Below are 21,140 nucleotides of genomic sequence, written 5' to 3'. Positions count from 1 at the left end.
ATATATATATATATATATATATATATACATATATATATGTGTATATATATATATACATATATATATGTATATATATATATGTATATATATATATATATGTATATACATATGTATATATATATATGTATATATATATATGTATATATATATATTTATGTATATATATGTATATATGTATATATATATATACGTATATATATGTATATATATATATATATATACTGTATATATAAATGTATTTTTTTTATATACATATATGTAAATATGTATATGTATATATATAAATATAAATATGTGTATATATATATATGTATATGTATATATATATATATATATATATATATATATATATATATATGTGTATATATATATATGTATATACATGTATATATGTATTTGTATATATATATATGTGTATGTATAAGCATGTATATATAGATATATATATATATATGTGTATGTATATGTATGTATATATATGTATATGTATATATATGTATATGTATATATATATGTATATGTATGTATACTGTATATGTATATGTATATATGTATGTATATACATGTATGTATATATGTATATGTATGTATATATGTATATATACAGTATATGTATATATGTGTATATACATGTGTATATATGTATACATGTATATATATGGATATGTATACATGTATACTGTATATATATATATATATATATATATATATATATATATATATATATATATACATTTATGTGTATATATATATATACATATAAATACATTTATGTATTTATATACAGTATGTATATGTGTATGTATATATATATATATATATATATATATATATATATATATATATATATATATATATATATATATATATATATATATATATATATTTATATATGGCTGTCAAATGATTAAAATATTTAATCGCGATATCACATCTTGTTCAAAGTCAACTCAAAATAAATCGCGATTAATCGCAGATTGATATAAATAAATAAGTAAATGATAAATGGGTTGTACTTGTATAGCGCTTTTCTACCTTCAAGGTAATCAAAGCGCTTTGACAGTATTTCCACATTCACCCATTCACACACACATTCACACACTGATGGAGGGAGCTGCCATGCAAGGCGCTAACCAGCAGCCATCAGGAGCAAGGGTGAAGTGTCTTGCCCAAGGACACAACGGACGTGACTAGGATGGTAGAAGGTGGGGATTGAACCCCAGTAACCCTCCGATTGCCGGCCCGGCCAGTCTACCAACTTCGCCACGCCGCCATATAATTTTTCATTGTTAGTAAGTGGGCCCTAGACAGATAATTTTCAAGTTTTAACACCATGAACGGAAAAATGTATTTGCTTCAATTAAATGTTTTTGAAACATTATGGTTTTTTAAACAGTTCATCACAAAAAGGACAAACACCATTTAATGTCAATTTTTAAAAAAAGACCTGCAGTGCGTTGGTGTCTTGCCAGATTTTGTATTTTGTAGAAATACAGAATTTATATTCCTGCTTTAAGAGCACTTGCATTCAGAGTTGGTGCTGCACTTCCATGTTTGGATACCAGTTTCACGCATTGAACCACTGAAATTGGCACGTTGTGTAAATCGTAAATAAAAACAGAATACAATAATTTACAAATTATTTTTTTACTCAAGTGAATGGACTGCAAAGACAAGATATTTAATGTTCAAACTGGAAAACATTGTTACTTTTTGCAAATATTAGCTCAATTTGATGCCTGCAACATGTTTCAAAAAAGCTGGCACAAGTGTCAAAAAAGACTGAGAAAGTTGAGGAATGCTCATCAAACACTTATTTGGAACATTCCACAGGTGAACAGGCTAATTGGGAACAGGTGGGTGCCATGATTGGGTATAAAAGCAGCTTCCATGATATGCTCAGTCATTCACAAACAAGGATGGGGCGAGGGTCACCACTTTGTCAACAAATGCCTGAGCAAATTGTAGAACAGTTTAAGAACAACATTTCTCAACCAGCTATTGCAAGGAATTTAGTGATTTCACCATCTGCGGTCCGTAATATCGTCAAAAGGTTCAGAGAATCTGGAGAAATCACCGCACTTATTCGATGATATTACGGATCTTGGATCCCTCAGGCGGTACTGTATCAAAAAGCGACATCAGTGTGTAAAAGATATCACCACATGAGCTCAGGAACACTTCAGTAAACCACTGTCAGTAATTACAGTTGGTCGCTACATCTGTAAGTGTAAGTTAAAACTCTACCATGCAAAGCCAAAGCCATTTATCAACAACACCCAGAAAGGTCGCAGGCTTCGCTGGGCCAGAGCTCATCTAATATGCACTAATACAAAGTGGAAAAGTGTTCTTTGGTCTGACGAGTCCACATTTCAAATTGTTTTTGGAAACTGTGGACGTTGTGTCCTCCGGACCAAAGAGGAAAAGAACCATCCGGATTGTTATAGGCGCAAAGTTGAAAAGCCAGCATCTGTGATGGTATGGGGGTGTATTAGTGCCCAAGGCATGGGTAACTCACACATCTGTGAAGGCACCATTAATGCTGAAAAGTACATACAGGTTTTGGAGCAACATATGTTATCATGGACGCCCCTGCTTATTTCAGCAAGACAATGCCAAGCCACGTGTTACAACAGCGTGGCTTCATAGTAAAAAAGTGCAGGTACTAGACTGGCCTGCCTGTAGTCTAGACCTGTCCCCCATTGAAAATGTGTGGCGCATTATGAAGCCTAAAAAACCACAACGGAGACCCCCGGACTGTTGAACAACTTAAGCTGTACATCAAGCAAGAATGAGAAAGAATTCCACCTGAAAAGCTTCAAAAATTGTTCCCAAACGTTTACTGAGTGTTGTTAAAAGGAAAGGCCATGTAACACAGTGGTAAAAATGCCCCTGTGCCAACTTTTTTGCAATGTGTTTAATTCAATTCTAAGGTAATGATTATTTGCACAAAAAAAAAAAAACGTTTCTCAGTTCGAACATTAAATATCTTGTCTTTGCAGTCCATTCAATTGAATATAAGTTGAAAAGGATTTGCAAATCATTGTATTCCGTTTTTATTTACAAATTACACAACGTGCCAACTTCACTGGCTTTGGGTTTTTGTAAAAGGTCAAACAGGAAAATGAAATACAAAATAAGAGTGCGAAACAGGAAATGACGGCGGAAACAAAAGTGCACCCTGTCATTCGGAACGTGACAATCATCACTCAGGGACGTGGAGGCAATATGAAGTGAAAAGCAGTCACTATTCATAACAAGTTTGTACTTAGAGGTGAAAACTTTAAGTAGTTTTACATAAAATAATTGTCTTCTTTCCTCCTGAGCGCTGGCGTGTGACGAGCGCATGCCAGCAATTATAATCCCGCAGACCCAACGTCTCCTCTGTGGAGCCAATTTTGGGCTGGTCAAGCAGTCCAAGGACACTGGAAACCTTGACGGAGGAGCGCCTGTCAATCACGGACAGGATGTCGAGTCGTGCGATTTCCCCGTGCTTCTTTTTCCGATTCCTCGTAATGCACGCCACGCTCGGTTAATCCGGCGCGCTCCTGCAAAGCGTTCCCCGCTGTGTGCGGAATCGGCAATCATAGCAATTATAATGTCGTATTTCACACGCACTTATGGTTGTGTGCTTCAGACGGATACGACCCAAAAAGCGAAACCCACCGCTCCATGCTGCTGTGCCTGCTGATGACATCATGTGACCTGTCAGACCAAACCAAGGGCTGGAAGACCACTCGCAAGATTGCGGTCAGTTCTCAGCATGATATTATGATAGTGTTTGTGGTGCTCCCAGCGTACATACATGCACATAAATGACTGACATCAGGGCCCCGGACTGACAAATCATAGGATGCGGGGGCCATTTTGGTAGATTTCACCTTCAAAACCAGTACAATATATAGGTTTTTTTCAAAGAAAATTCAATTTCAGCAGAAATTTTGTTTGTCTACTGCCGTGTTTTTCAACCAACTACACCTAATTGGTCCAAAAAATATTTATTTTATATTATATATATTTATAATAATGTGCCGTTGTCTAGTGCAGTGTTTTTCAACCTTTTTTGGTATGTAAAAGGTATGTAACGCTTAAACTACGGATGTCCGATAATGCCTTTTTTGCCGATATCCGATATTCCAATATTGTCCAACTCTTAATTATCGATACCGATATCAACCGATACCCATATATACAGTCGTGGAATCAACACATTATTATGCCTAATTTGGACAACCAGGTATGGTGAAGATAAGGTCCTTTTTTAAAAAAATTATAAAGTCAAATAAGATAAATAAATTTCAAAAATTTTCTTAAATAAAAAAGAAAGTAAAACAATAGAAAAACAGTTACATTGAAACTAGTAATTAATGAAAATGAGTCAAATTAACTGTTAAAGGTTAGTACTATTTGTGGACCAGCAGCATGCACAATCATGTGTGCTTACGGACTGTATCCCTTGCAGACTGTATTGATATATATTGATAACCTGAGCATGCATCAAGTACCAAAATATGCCTGAGGTGTATACCTATAAAATTGGCTTAAAAAATAAACTAATTGCGGTTAGCATTAGTGAAATACCAAAATATAGGCTGCTAAATATGACTGAGGTGTATACCTACAAAATAAAAAAAAGCTATCACGCCAACAGCACTATGCTAACAATAGTACGCTTGCAGTAAGCATCTATGAAATAACAAAATATAAACTGCCAAATACCTTCTGAATTAGCTAAAACAAAGAGCATGCTAATGTTAGCGTGCTAAAATGCTAATAAATTATAAATATAAATACTGTAAATAATAAATTATAACAAATATTTCTAAAATACATTTTTTACACACTTCATTTTTAAACATGCTAATTTTGCTCACCAATGTACTTTTCAATTGAAAAAATAAGCTAGCATACTAGTGTTAGCATGCTAACATGACAAAATATTTAACATACCAAGTTATATGACTCTAAAGGGGATTTAGAGAAAAAAAAGTGTAAAATTAGCTAAAAAAGTTAGTACTTTAATGTTAGCATGCTAACATTAGCATGCTAGCAATTATCAAGTGTTACATACCAAGTTATATGACTGTCGGGTAAACGGTTGCAAAATTAGCTCAAAAAGCTAGCACTTTAATGTTAGCATGCTAGCATGCTAACGTACACATGCTAACAGTTAGCATGTGTCACATACCAAGTTGTATGAGTGTTAGGTGCATGCCCGCGGAATTCGAGAAAAAAGTGTAACATTACACAGTTTGAACAGGACAGTAAAACACTGTGATCCTTTGGCGTACCACTAGATGGAGCCCACGTACCAAAGTTGAAGAATCACACACCATGAATCTCACATGAATGACCAATAAGTCATGTTGCTCTCCGTGTTTTCTACAGGAGCTTATCTACAAAGAGTTCTTCTCTCAAGGAGACCTGGTACGTGTTTATTTGTTCAATAACACAAAATTCTATTTAAATATTGAGCAAGTATTGAGGACCTGGCAGTTCTCACTCATGTTCCTGTCGCACGTGCAGGAAAAAGCCATGGGCAACAGACCCAGCGAGATGATGGACCGAGAAAAAGCCTACATCCCGGAACTGCAGATCAGCTTCATGGAGCACATCGCCATGCCCATTTACAAGTACGTAACCTCATGTGTTTTAATTTCCAAATATCACACTAATTGTATGTCAACAACAGACAAATACATACAAAAATAGGGTAGAGTTCTTATCAAATGTCTCCATAAGAAACAATGTAAACATGAATAATGGCTTCCGGCCTCGACAAAAGTCCGTATTTTAGTGTCAGGTTCAAACACTGATGACATCTATTAAACAAGACAAGAAGCATGGAATTAAACAGAGACAGAATTAATTTTGGCTCAATGAGGAGAAACGTGTAAACACTGTACCCTTTCACAGTGTCTCAACACGCTCTGACGAAAGACTGTACGCCTCCTCTTTTATTTGGACATTCCCTGATAACATGGCAACAGCTGTTTCTAAGGGAGGGGGGTTGTAAACAGCCATCGCCTTTGATTAACAAACAGTTCAAAGAAAAGGTCGGAAAACAGTTCAAAGAAAAGGTCGCCTGGAGGTGAGTCTGGTCCTGCTTTCTCTCCGCTTTGTAGTTCTCGGGTCAAGACAAAATCAAAGAAACAGTACACCTTCATGTTGCTTCCCATCCTACACAGTGGAGTTTTACAAGCCTTCTTCTTGGTAGGATCAAAGACAGCTTTTGTCCTCTCACCGGGAACTCATTGAAACGCAAAGTTTTGTGATAACTTAAGATACAATTATTCTGACATTTAGTGAAGGTTTGCATACTTTGAACAAGCAAACGGATCTATCTCGCCATTAAAGAGACAAAACGACAACATGTGTGCGCACACACAAAGAAGTCCTTTTGGTGCCCTCACAAACGATCAGAAATCCCCCAAAACCTTAACTTTAACAACCATATGTGATCAAGGGTGATGGGTCAAATGCAGATGATAATTTCACCACACCTAGTGTGTGTGACAATCATTGGTACTATAACTTTAACTTTTTTAACATTAATAATGTCAGGTTCAAACACAGATTACATCTATTAAACAAGACAAGAAGCAAGGAATTAAACAGTGACAGAATTAAATTTGGCTCAATGAGGAGAAACGTGTACACCTGTACCCTTGTAAGTGTCACCATGCTCTGACGAAAGATTGTACGCCTCCTCTTTTATTTGGACTTTCACTGATTACATGGCAACAGCTGTTTCTAAGGGAGGGGGGGTCGTAAACAGCCATCGCCTTTGATTACAAACAGTTCAAAGAAAAGGTCGCCTGGAGGGGAGTCTGGTCCTGCTTCCTCTCCGCTTTGTAGTTCTCGGGTCAAGACAAAATCTTTCTGTGGATTACAATACTTTAAAGAAACAGAACACCTTCATGTAGCTTCCCATCCTACACAGTGGAGTTTTGCAAGCCTTCTTCTTGGTAGGATCAAAGACAGCTTTTGTCCTCTCACAGGGCGAGCTGAACTCAATGTAACACAAAGTTTTGTGATAACTTAGATACAATTATTCTGACAAATAAACATTTAAAAAAAAAAGTAAAACCCACTTGTGTTGACATCGGCTGACGAGAAATATTACAACTGAGTACCGCTGCCCACAGCTGAGAAACAGATATTGTTGGCGGCCCATTATGGTTAAGAAACGCTGTATTAGCCCATCTCAGGCAACTTTATTTCCTTTTTGTACAAGGTTATATATAATGACAAACAGGACAAGAAGTAACAGTGTTTACATTAGAATTAGCAGACACCAAATTTAGAGAAAGAAATTTGTCTGGGGGCCAGTATATCTATTTTAGGAACACTAATACAAAACCTCACAATAATTTCTGAATGCTAAAAACATTCTGACAGACCGCCTTAAAAAACGGAATGGAATTTTAATTTTTTTTACTGAATGAGACACCCAGAATGTACAATACATGAAAATAAAGAATGCGGGATTTACAATATTAACTATGAACGATAAAACACTGAATATTGACAACATATGAACGTCACATGTTGACACTGAGCACATAGCAGTGAGTCAACATTTTAAAAAAAACAAAAAAAAACATTGAAAGATAATTTAAGTAACAGGTTGTGCTGAGATTGCAACGCCCACATTCCTGCAGAGGACGTGGGGGGATGCAACTTCCTGTGGACCATGTGACTGGTGAAATATTCCACAATTTTCATAGCGACTGTGTGGACTGAAACCTAAAGTGTCATTTTTGTGCTAACTTTTTTTTTTTTTTTTTTTAAAGAAAATAACCTTATAGTATAGTTGAGATGAAGAGGAACACAATTGCTGGTGGTACACAGGCTCCACCTAGTGGTACGGCAAATATTTAAACACAGTGTTACTCTTCAAACTGTGTGTAATGTTAGTGGCCAAAAAAATACTAAATACTTGTTAAATAAAACGTTTGCCTTGTTTTTAATGAATACTTAGTCTTACTACGCTACTGTATTTTAATATTGGTCATGATAGTGTTTTTTGTGGTACTTGGTGGGAAAAAAAGTTTGACAACCACTGATTCGAATGATTATATTTCATGGTAAAGACTCGCTCACATTTTTTTTTTAATGTGCTTCATTTTTCAAGAGTTCAAGATAGTTTAAATTGAATTTATTTTGCATTTAAACAAGAAATAACATCACATGTTTATGCTTGCAGTAGAAAGCAGAGAAAATTATGAATTGTCACCTTATGTTCAACATAAATACACCTAAAATTCATCAATGTGATTCAATTTGACCAGAAATGATGATGTTAAATGTCACAATTTTCTAACAGGAAGCAAGAGGAATAAACAATGGGCGTCATTATAGCTTATTCAGTGACAAAGGGAAGAAAATAACTGGTGATTGGGCGATTAGCTAAATAAATAGTTGAGCCTAGTAATTAAGTGTCAAACAACGGCGGCCTGCAGGGTAAAATGTGAACGCCATGCAGCGTTTATTCCCAAATATCCAGATGGTTACCTCAAGGCTTGGCAGAGGAGGTGAATTCATTGGGCTGGCGTAGTTTAGGGGGTTCATTCCTGCAAATGGAGAGCTTTTTATGCATTTCAGATTGTGCCTGATAGGCTATTAAACCACCATCTGCCAACACATCCACCTGTATGCTTCTGCTGTGTTGCTCCATTCAAGCTTGTGATGCTGCCCTCCAGTGGCGACAACATGAATAACACAGTCAGATAACTTCATTTGACACTGTTTTGCTCTTGTACAGTGTATATAATGTGCTAGTTACATCATTCAACTAAATATTAAGAACATCTCTCAATGCCATGTAGTACAATCTGTGCCCTATAAACATAATTGTGTGAATGCTCCAAAGCATTCACACATATGGGTTTCTACACCAAAATGCATCTATTTATTCAATTTCTACTTCTTCTTCTTCTCCAGATTTTGGCATGCTCTACCTTCCACATTTTTCACCCGATTCAAACCGTTCTAACTTCAAACTGTTCAGCCTATTTGGGAATCGCGGGCTTCCAAAAATTCCCAGATTTCCCAGAATTCCAGGTTTTCCGGGACATTTTTCCCATTCAAAATGAATTGGCCATTTTTAAGACTTTCACCATTTCCGCATTTTTCAACCGACACATTGCACCATTCTGGAAATTCAAACTATCATGTTTCCAAGTTCAAAAAAATTCCAGGATTTTCCAGAATTCCTGCGTTTCCATAGCCCTATTTCCACCCTTTTTTTCTGGCGACTACTGCTTCCACATTTTTCAACGCATTTCAACCGTTTCACCGTCAAAACATTCCTCTTAATCAGGAAAAAAAAACTAAGTTGTTTTTTGAATGGGAAAATTTTTTAAAAATTTCCAGAATTTCAGGTTTTCCGGGACATTTTTCCCATTCAAAATGAATTGGCCATTTTTCAGACTTTCACCATTTCCACATTTTTCAACCGACACATTCCACCATTCTGGAAATTCAAACTATCATTTTTCCAAGTTCAAAAAAATTCCAGGATTTTCCAGAATTCCTGCTTTTCCATAGCCCTATTTCCACCCTTTTTTTCTGGCGACTACTGCTTCCACATTTTTCAACGCATTTCAACTGTTTCACCGTCAAAACATTCCGCTTAATCAGGACAAAAAACTAAGGTTTTTTTTTAATGGGAAAAATTTAAAAAAAATTCCCAGATTTCCCAGAATTTCAGGTTTTCCGGGACATTTTTCCCATTCAAAATGAATTGGCCATTTTTCAGACTTTCACCATTCCCGCATTTTTCAACCGACACATTCCACCATTCTGAAAATTCAAACTATCATTTTTCCAAGTTCAAAAAAATTCCAGGATTTTCCAGAATTCCTGCTTTTCCATAGCCCTATTTCCACGCTTTTTTTCTGGCGACTACTGCTTCCACATTTTTCAACGCATTTCAACCGTTTTACCGTCAAAACATTCCTCTTAATCAGGACAAAAAACTAAGTTTTGGAAAAATTAAAAAAATTCCCAGATTTCCCAGAATTCCAGGTTTTCCGGGACATTTTTCCCATTCAAAATGAATTGGCCGTTTTTCAGATTTTCACCATTTCCGCATTTTTCAACCGACACATTCCACCATTCTGGAAAATCAGACTATCATTTTTCCAAGTTCAAAAAAATTCCAGGATTTTCCAGAATTCCTGCTTTTCCAAAGCCCTATCTACCCCTTTTTTTCTGGCGACTACTCCTTCCACATTTTTCAACACATTTCAACCATTCCACCGTCAAAACATTCCTCTTAATCAGGACAAAAAACGAAGTTGTTTTTTGAATTGGAAAAATTCCTGGTTTTCCCGAAATTCTAGGAATTTCGTAATACCATTTCTCAATACAACCTGTTACTACATCAACATTTCTCGGCCGATTTGAAAAATTTCTACACCGACCATTTCAACCCATTCAGACCATTCAAGTTTTTTACCATTTTCAAAAAAAAATTATGTTTTTACTGAATGAGACACCCACCCAGAATGTACATGAAAATAAAGAATGCAGGATTTACAATATTAACTATGAACGATAAAACACTGAATATTGACAACATATCAATGTCACACCCCTTCTCGTCCGATCGAAATATTAATCAATTAATCAAGCGAAACGCAACAAACACAGCGAATAATGAACGTGAAGGGTAAAAAAAAAACACCTACAAACTGATATATCTGATACATCACTAAGCTTTAGAACTTTGTTGTAAAAATCTCCTTCCGTGTCTGTCCTTGACACCCGCATTACAGGCCGGCCGCTCTAGAAACACTCTGTGGAAACGCACCCCACCCACACTGCTTGGTGCCTCGTCTGAGCTGCTGTGATTTAGATTACCATAGTAACTAGTATATGAGGCAAAAGCTTGGATTCCAACCATTGAAATACTTTGTATAGTTCAAGACTTAGGGTCATTTGGAAAACATCACTGCACATCATAATGGCAGCTACAGTTTCCATCTTAAAGATCTAAAAAAAATATTTGGAAATGTCCGGCGGGCCAGATTGAAAAGCTTAACCTCGGGCCTTAATTTGCCCAGGTCTCTTTTAAAGCCATGTAGCGAGGTAGTTTACAACAAAGCCACAAGCTACAAAGAGAGAAAATGGACTGTGACTCCAAACCCAAAAAAACATGGAGGAAATACACTGACCTGGATGAAAGAGAACATCCATACATACGGAGAAAACCCATGATGATTGGTTGGTGTTCGTATGATGAGTCACAATTGGCTAGGGTTAGGGCGAAACATTTGGAACTGGCCAATCAGAGGCAAGATAAGGCGGGTCATCGAAACCAGGAAGTAAAATCATAACAGACACGCGGTCATGTCACATGACGATGAAAGAGTCAAAGACTAGAGGGACGCTTTAAAGCTGACCACTCCAAAAAAAATAGAAACAAACTTGAATTCTCTCCCGCAGATTTGATTTTTTCTTTAGTGATGAAGACGACGTGCAGGAAACCCACAATAATGTTGTTGTAAATTGGCCATATTTAGACAAATGTATGTGTTTAGCGAAAACAACGCCCACAACCTTTTTTTCTTAGTTGTTTAAACCAAATCATAATATAAAACTGCTCTTTTCATCTAAGACAGGGGTGTCAAACTTATTTTAACTCAGGGGCCGCATGGAGGAAAATCTATCTGGTAAAATCATGGCACAATAATTTAAAAATAAAGACAACTTCAAAATTGTTTTCTTTGTTTTACTTCGGCCATAAATAGAACAAGCCCATACACATTACAAATAATCCTCTTGGCAAAACACTTCAAGTTAGTGGAAAGTTCTGAGGAAAAACTTGGTGCAGTTTCAAAAACACCATGAAGGATACATTGAACTTAGACTTTGTCTCAGTGTTTTTACGAAGCCATTAATTTTAAGCACTTCCTGTTGAGTATTCTCATGTTGACAGTTCACCATTAGAGTCATGTTTGGAGAAGCAACCGAGTGTTTCCTCAAACCGCCGTATTGGTGAAATCCGCAACTGCCACAACACATTCATTTAGCATCCCTCAACCCTCGAAACCTCACTGTCTTCCGGGTCAAAGCACCAATGTTTCTGTGGTCATCCTGCACAGTCCAGGTTCAAACCAGGGTCCACAAATCTCCACTGATAGAGTTATTCAAGCAGTGGTAGCCAATGAGCTTGAATATGTCAATTCATTGGCCAGCACAGCTCTTAGGGCGTCGGCAAGTGAAGTTTACACATTAAACTATGGCACAGGCACACTGGCTGGCATCTGTCACACTCACCCCTCTTAACCTCACCCTCTTCTGGGTCACGGCACCAATGTTTCAGTGGTCGTCCCTCACAGTCCAGGCTCAAACCAAGGTTCACAAATCTCCACTGTTTGAGAGATAATATTATTATTATTATTATTATTCAAGCAGTGTTAGCCAATGAGCTGAAAGCAATCATCTCATTTTTCAGCACAGCTTTTACACAACGTAGTATCGCACAGCCTCACTGGCTGGCATCCAGCATACTCACCCCCCTAAACCTCACTCTCATCGGTGTCATGGCACCAATGTTTCAGTGGTCATCCTGCACAGTCTGGTGCTCAAACCTGGGTCCAAAAACCTCCACTGATTGAGAGTCATTCATGCAGTGTTAGCCAATGAGCTGAAACATGTCAATTCATTGTCCAGCACAGCTTTTAAGGCGTTGGCAAGTGAGGTTTACATATCGTACCATTGCACGGGCACACTAGCCATCCGGCTAATATGTCAATTCATTGTCCAGCACACCAGCACAGCTCTTAAGGCGTCGGCAAGTGAGGTTTACACATCATAGTATCGCACAGGCACACTGGCTGGCATCTGTTACACTCAGCCCCCTAAAACCTTACTCTCTTCCGGGTCACGGCACCAATGTTTCAGTGGTCATCCTGCACAGTCCAGCCTCAAACCAAGGTTCACAAATCTCCATTGATTGAGAATTATTATTATTATCGTTCAAGCACTGCTAGCCAATGAGCTGAAAGCTATTGACTCAGTGTCTAGCACAACTCTTAAGGCATTGGAAAGTGAGGTTTACACAACATTGTATTGCACAGTCACACTGGCTGCTATCCGGTACACTCACCCAGTGCCGGCCCAAGCCTCCATGGGGCCCTAAGCAAAATTTGATTTGGGGCCCTCTATTTCTGCCAATAATATTGATTGTTGATCATTCACACACCTACTATAAACTCATTGCGGCTCTGGCAGTGTTGTTTACATTATCCTATTGTCAGCCTGGCATGTCTTTACAAATGACATGTCATTTATAAAGATATGGGGGTGGCCCAGTTAAGAACATAAATAATACCAATGAATGAACGAATGATGTCCAAAATGCCACATATGGTTCCTAATCTTAAAATGTAGAAAACATTCAGCTACAAGAGTGGCCTGGGGTTGAACAGTCCAAGTGATGAAGCTTTGTATTTACAGTAAAAGTGTCATCTTGTCTCATCAGTCTTGTACATATTAGTCCTTAATTACTAGTTTATATTTTTAGGTAATTGTTCATATTTAATGTTTACTTTGTACAAAGAGAGCGCAGTCTACTGAAGTTAAATTCCATGTGTGTTAAACATAACTGGACAATAAAGCTGATACTGATTCACTTTATTATTTTTGGTAACAAAAACCTGAAACAGCAATGTGCAAAAATAATTCGTAGTGCAAGAAAAACAATGAAGTGCAACAATAAAATCACTTAAATATATATAAAAAGGAACAAATTAAATTGTACAAAAAACAACATAATTAAATTAAATATCAAGCAAATACTTAAATAATATTAATGAACAGAGTTACCAGAAACAAGGTAACATAACGGTTTATAAACAAATATAAAGTTACTACATATTAAAACTATGTAAATGTACATAGTGATGTGCAAAAAATTTTGGGGGAAAAAATCAAAATAAACTACCTTAAATTAAGGTCCTTAATTCACACATTTGACCATCACATCACAGTTTTGTTCCTCTGTTCTTCACCACCCACACCACTCCACCCACTCCTTAAAACCTGTGCTTCCTGGCTTTTCTGGAGGCAAAGTCATTTATGACATCACTGTAAGAAATCTGATGGCAGACTTTGTTATTAATACTAATCACTGCCATGTACGACTCTGACTCAGACTCGTACATGCAAAAAATAATAAATAAGAATTTTTTGTTAATTGCTTTTGGGGGCCCCCTGGTGGCCGCGGGGCCCTAAGCTTAGTACGCTTATGCCTTGGGCCGGCTCTGCACTCACCCCCCTAAAACCTCACTGTCATAGGTGTCACAGCACCAACGTTTCAGTGGTCATCCTGCACAGTCCAGACTCAAACCAAGGTTCACAAACCTCCACTGGTTGAGTTATTCAAGCACTGCTAGCCAATGAGCTGAAATATGTCAATTCACCGTCCACACAGCTCTTAAGGCGTCGGCAAGTGAGGTTTACATATCATACTATCGCACAGGCACACTAGCTGGCATCCGGTACACTCACACACCCCTAAAACCTCACTCTCTCCATGGTCACGGCACCAATCCAGGCTCAAACCAAGGTTAAAAAATCTCCATTGATTGAGAGTTACCATTATTATTATTCAAGCAGTGCTAGCCAATGAGCTGGAATATGTCAATTCACCGTCCACACAGCTCTTAAGGCGTCGGCAAGTGAGGTTTACACATCATACTATCGCACAGGCACACTAGCTGGCATCTGTTACACTCACACACCCCTAAAACCTCATTCTCTCCATGGTCACTGCACCAATCCAGGCTCAAACCAAGGTTAAAAAATCTCCATTGATTGAGAGTTATCATTATTGTTATTCAAGCACTGCTAGCCAATGAGCTGAAAGCCATCAACTCAGTGTCTAGCACAACTCTTAAGGCAGTGGAAAGTGAGGTTTACGCAACGTAGTATCGCACAGCCACACGTTCTAGCATCCGGCACACTCACCCCCCTAAAACCTCACTCTCATCAGTGTCACGGCACCAACGTTTCAGTGGTCATCCTGCACAGTTTAGGGCTCAATCTCCACTGATTGAGAGCTATTCAAGCAGTGCTAGCCAATGAATCGAAAGCGGTTAACTCATCGTCCGGCACAGATGAATCATGTGACGGTCTTTGTCTTTTTTTAGGCTGCTGTCGGAACTATTTCCCGGGGCCACAGAGCTCTACGAGAGAGTGGCGGCTAACCGAGAGCAGTGGACCAAGGTGTCCCACAAGTTCACCATCCGGGGGTTGCCGAGCAACAACAGCCTCGACTTCCTGGACCAGGAATACGAGCTCCTGCAGTCCCAGGGCGCTTTCGGGAGCGATCACCTCTGCCTTAACGGCTGCCTGGACGACGGCGAAGCGGGGCCGGGACTGTGACAGCGGCGGCGCGTGCGCGGCTCATGAGCTTTTTCTCTCCCCCTCTCCCCTCGCCCAGTGCGAGGCTGTGAAGACACCTTTCTGGCGACCCCCGCGAAGGGAGAGGGTCTGCCCCGCCGTCGGGCCCCCTCGGCGGCCACCGGTGCGGAGGGGGGGGCGGACAAGGGATTCGAAACATCCGACGTGGTTTCGTGGTCACGTGCTACATGTTGCTTGTTTCCCCCATCAGAGGAGCGGTCGGAGGCGACGCCGGAACCGGACGTTTGCAGCGCTCGTCCCGATTAAGATTGTTCACAAACTTTTTTTTTTTGGGGAGCGATTAAGAAAAAAACATTTAAAAAATAGTTCAACTTGTAAACTTGACAAAGTGCTATTGTTTGAGTGACATGATTTAACGGCTTCGCTTAGTTCCCACACAAGCAGCTGCCATCGGCTTGAGAACGCATGCCATGTCTTCTTCTGGTATTTTTCTACTGTCAAATTATTATTTTTTTTCCCCTTTGATGCATTACCACACATGTCCACAAGGGGCAGTTTGCTTTGACTCGTTAGCCCCTTTTGACAATCACGTCCCCCGTCCACCACATGGATTCTCTCTTCCGTCCTCCGCCTCACCACCGTAGATAAAGAACCGGAGCAGCCCTTTAAAAGATCCATCCCACCCGTCGTGTAAACGAGCCATAGTGGAGTGCGAGTCGTATGGATCTGCCTTATTGTGCATCTTCGCTGCCTTTCTTAGAGCTTTTAATATATATATATACCGATTGAAATACAGAGTCTGTTTATTATTGTGTATTTGTTATAGACATAGCTTGACTATCAGTGTGTTGACTGAAGGACCACCGCGCTCAGAAAAATGTATATTTGTGAAATAACCTTTGTAAAGACCGCCGTCGTCGCTTTTGTCCGACTGATGACGTCACCGTGGGGATGATTACATAGGCGACCGGAAAAAAAAAGAATCAGAAATGTAGCCACCAAAAAAAAAAAAAGAAAAAAAAAAAAATCCCAAAGGTAAAGTATGGAAACTTTTTTTTTTTCAGCTCTCAGATTGTGCCTCATTTTTTTAAACGTTTTGTGTTACAATGCGCCACTTTTTCACTTGTTTTCGAAGAGGATATGCTGCAGTTTAAAGCCAACCACTGAGTCGTTACACAACGTGAACACTGTATGTAGGCTGTGTGTGTGTGTGTGTGTGTGCATTGGAGAGGTCATGACCAAACAAGTGCATCAGAAAGTGTGTGTGTGTGCGTGTGTGTGCATGTGTGGGTAGCAGAGATGGAGAAATTCTGATTACGAGCCAAATGTTTGCTAGTGCACATTCTTGGGGGTTGTGTGAAATCCCGTCGTCATTCCGCCCTCGTAATGCTAATAACGCGTATTATCAGGGTGTGTGTGTGTGTGTGTACAGATCCTCCGGAGAACCGGCGTCCTCTGCAGTGGACATGTGTGTTTCGCGTAACAGGGCTGATACAAAAGACTAAGAACGTCCACTGCGGAGGACGCCGGTTCTCAGGGAAAAAAACGTACGTCTTGTTCAAAAGTGTCTCGAACCATTGGGATTCGTGTTGATTCAATCTGCCTTAGTTGGGAGTTTTTTCTACTAAATGTTTTCAAAGGGCATATAGATGTTTTTAGGACCCCCGCTCATCGTCTCGTACCTGCCTTTTGTTGTCATGTGCAATATGAAGCGTCTGCCTGAGTGAAAATGGAAATCAGCCCTAGCCCCTTGTTAACTTATTTCCTGGGGTCTGAGGTCCCCACTGGCCATTTTTTATTTTTTTTTGGACCGTTCTTGAGACCAGAGTTACGCGGCGGTGCAGATCACGCTCCGTGTCACTTTGAGGACGGTACTTTAGCTGCGGCTGCGTTCAGTCCAAGCGCGAACAGAGGAACCGAGTCAGGAACGCGCCAGGAGCTAAACCCGGCAGGCACAAGACGTTGTTTATACATGCGTGTCCTTTGAAACCGACTTTGAAAAGACGTTGCAAAACAGTCATATTTGTAAATTGAGACAACAGGCCCTTTTCCACATAAAGTTCAGGAACTTAAGGTTCCTGGAACCTCTAGTTCCTGTGTGGTTTGTGTTTCCACCGTGTTTGCGTTTGCCTACTCAGTGGTCTAGTGGTTAGAGTGTCCGCCCTGAGATCGATAGGTTGTGAGTTCAAACCCCGGCCAAGTCATACCAAAGACTATAAAAATGGGAGCCATTACCTCCCTGCTTGGAACTCAGCATCAAGGGTTGGAATTGGGGGTTAAATCACCAAAATGATTCCCGGGCGCAGCCACTGCTGCTGCCCACTGCTCCCCTCACCTCCCAGGGGGTGAACAAGGGGATAGGTCAAATGCAGAGGACAAATTTCATTGGTACTTTAACTTCAACTTAACTTCCGCAGTCCAGGATAGTTTATACAAATCAGTCTGGTGACGTATCTGACGCCATGTAAATAAACAGGCAATATTAGCTCAGAATTATTTTACTCAAGAGTAAGAAATTTAATAACAGCAATTAGCATACAAAACGACATGATTTAAAAAAAGTAAAGTGTACCGAATTGTTCATAAAAAGTCAAGCTTTTGTCCGCAATGTCCAACAGTCAGAAAGTCGTCCTCTAGATAAATTATGACTTCATGAGGGTGAGGGGGTTCCTTTTGGTCCATTTCAAGTAACAATATTTAAATAATAAATGTCAGTGTTTATCTCACGCCGACAACACAAAGACACCGGATTTAGCGTTAGCTGGTTAGCATTAGCATTCTGTTCACTCGGGTTGAGGCTATAAAATACACAAATGACTACTTTTACAACATGTAATAAAGTAAATAGTTAATATTTGATGTTATTTACCTTTGTTCCGCTCGTGTTCTGCCTCCTTTTTTTCACATTTATCCAAAAAAGCATGAGTAGTAAGCAGCTTCATACTCCTCCGTAAATTTGTTTAAAAGAGTCCGTCCCCTTATACCTTCGCGTATGACAATTTCAGTTGTAAATAACAATATATAAATAATAAATGTCAGTGATTATCTCACGCCGACAACACCAAGACATGGGATTTAGCGTTAACTTGTTAGCATTAGCATTTCGTTCACTTGGGTTGAGGCTATAAAATACACAAATGGAGTGTCAATGACTACTTTTACAACATGTAATTAAGTAAATAGTTAATATTTGATGTTATTTACCGTTGTTCCACTCGTGTGCTGCTTCCTTTTTTTCCACATTTATCCAAAAAAGTCTCAGAATAGTAAGCAGCTACGAGTCCGTCTTCATATTCCTCTGTAAATTTGTTTGAAAGAGTCAGTCCCCTTTTTGTAGCTTTGCGTATGGCAATTTCAGCACAATAACAATATCCATCCATCCATTTTCTACCGCTTATTCCCTTCGGGGTCGCGGGGGGCGCTGGAGCCTATCTCAGGTACAATCGGGCGGAAGGCGGGGTACACCCTGGACAAGTCGCCACCTCATCGCAGGGCCAACACAGATAGACAGACAACATTCACACTCACATTCACACACTAGGGCCAGTTTTACTGTTGCCAATCAACCTATCCCCAGGTGCATGTCTTTGGAGGTGGGAGGAAGCCGGAGTACCCGGAGGGAACCCACGCAGTCACGGGGAGAACATGCAAACTCCACACAGAAAGATCCCGAGGCCGGGATTGAACTCACAAATATATAAATAATAAATGTCAATGTTCATCTCACGCCGACAACACCAAGACATGGGATTTAGCGTTAGCTTGTTAGCATTAGCATTCCGTTCACTTGGGTTGAGGCTATAAAATACACAAATGGAGTGTCACTGACTACTTTTACAACATGTAATTAAGTAAATAGTTAATATTTGATGTTATTTACCGTTGTTCCACTCGTGTGCTGCCTCCTTTTTTTCCACATTTATCCAAAAAAGTCTCAGAATAGTAAGCAGCTACGAGTCCGTCTTCATATTCCTCTGTAAATTTGTTTAAAAGAGTCAGTCCCCTTCTTATAGCTTCGCATATGGCAATGTCAGCTGTAAATAACAATATATAAATAATAAATGTCAGTGATTATCTCATGCCGACAACACCAAGACATCGGATTTAGCGTTAGCTTGTTAGCATTAGCATTCTTTAACTCAGGTTGAGGCTAACAACTACACAAATGGAGTGTCACTGACTACTTTTACAAAATGTAATTAAGTAAAATAGTTAATATTTGATGTCATTTACCGTTGTTCCACTTGTGTGCTGCCTCCTTTTTTCCTCATTTATCCAAAAAAGTCTGAATAGTAAGCAGCTTCATACTTCTCCGTAAATTTGTTTAAAAGAGTCCGTCCCCTTCTTATAGCTTCGCGTATGGCAATTTCAGCTGTAGATAACAATATATAAATAATAAATGTCAATGTTTATCTCACGCCGACAACACAAAGACATGGAGTTTAGCGTTAGCTTGTTAGCATTAGCTTTCTATTCATTCGGGTTGAGGCTAATAACTACACAAATGGAGTGTCACTTACTACTTTTACAACATGTAACAAAGTAAATAGTTAATATTTGATGTGATGTGATGTGTTCGTTCCACTTGTGTTCTGCCTCCTTTTTTTCCCCATCTGTCCAAAAAAGTCTCCGAATTGTAAGAATTTGTTTAAAAGAGTCCATCCACTTCTCGTAGCTTCGCATATGGATATTAAGGTTTTTTTTTTAAATGGTAAACAACAATAAACTGTGTATAGTTTGAAGACTATGGCTGAGTAAAAACACTCCAAAATAGTTCCACTGATCAGTGTTCTTCAGCACAAAGATGCTCCACAAAAGTTCCTGCAAGTCGAAAGTTCCTTTTGTTCTTCTTTCTCTCTGTTGTCAAGTTTGTTGTCACAGAAATACACAAAAGAATAAGGAGTAAGTCGTCTCGCATTCTGTAAATGGCGATCCCGTGTTCGACAAAGCTTCCGGAACACTTCCAACAGTGTTCAACCAATCAGCGTTTGACGGCACAGCCCGTCCCCAATAAGGTTCCAGGAACCTTCCAAAAAGCCCCACCTAGGTGGCAGGAAGTCCGAAAAGCTCCTGAAGAACTAAATCGACTCGGGTAGTTTTTGGTGGAAACACGGGGAACTGGGAAAGTTCCTGCGGTGGAAAATGGCCTAATGTTGATGTCTCACGTTCGATCCACGTTGTTGGTTGGAATATAACCAAATTTCAATGGTCAAATCAACGTCAGAACCCAACATTGATTAAACGTTGTCAAAAAGCATGTTATTTCAACGTATTTGTGTTGTAGAATATTGGTTGGGAAATTACCAAATTTCAATGGGCAAATCAACGTCACAAAGTTGAAACAACATGCTTTTTGATAACGTTTAATCAATGTTAGGTTCTATTTGTGTTGTAGAATATTGGTTGGGAAATTGCCAAATTTCAATGGTCAAATCAACATCAGCACCCAACATTGATTAAACGTTGTCAAAAAGAATGTTATTTCAATGTTGTATTTGTGTTGTAGAATATTGGTTGGGAAATTACCAAATTTCAAAGGTCAAAACAACATCACACCATCAAAACAACATGCTTTTTGACAACGTTTAATCAATGTTAGGTTCTATTTGTGTGGTAGAATATTGGTTGGGAAATTACCAAATTTCAATGATTAGATGAGGTGGCGACTTGTCCAGGGTGTACCCTGCCTTCCGCCCGAATGCAGCTGAGATAGGCTCCAGCACCCCCCGCCACTCCAAAAAGGGACAAGCGGTAGAAAATAG

General features: G+C 39.1%; 1 protein-coding gene across 2 annotated transcripts in view; it reads left to right on the top strand.

The window, feature by feature from the left end:
• LOC133663603 (cGMP-dependent 3',5'-cyclic phosphodiesterase) overlaps positions 1–18,820 on the top strand; it is a 460,149-nt gene extending 441,329 nt beyond the window's left edge. For both annotated transcript variants that reach the window (XM_062068196.1, XM_062068195.1), the window contains exons 28-31: positions 3,638–3,750; positions 5,389–5,427; positions 5,527–5,633; positions 15,165–18,820. In XM_062068196.1, the coding sequence (XP_061924180.1) occupies positions 3,638–3,750; positions 5,389–5,427; positions 5,527–5,633; positions 15,165–15,399 (494 nt within the window). In that variant the 3' untranslated portion in view covers positions 15,400–18,820. The remainder of the gene's footprint in view (positions 1–3,637; positions 3,751–5,388; positions 5,428–5,526; positions 5,634–15,164) is intronic.
• Positions 18,821–21,140: the final 2,320 nt, after the last annotated feature.

This window comes from Entelurus aequoreus, linkage group LG13 (assembly GCF_033978785.1).
Source record: "Entelurus aequoreus isolate RoL-2023_Sb linkage group LG13, RoL_Eaeq_v1.1, whole genome shotgun sequence".
Lineage (NCBI taxonomy): Eukaryota > Metazoa > Chordata > Actinopteri > Syngnathiformes > Syngnathidae > Entelurus > Entelurus aequoreus.
This window is presented reverse-complemented; position numbering and strand designations above follow the sequence as displayed.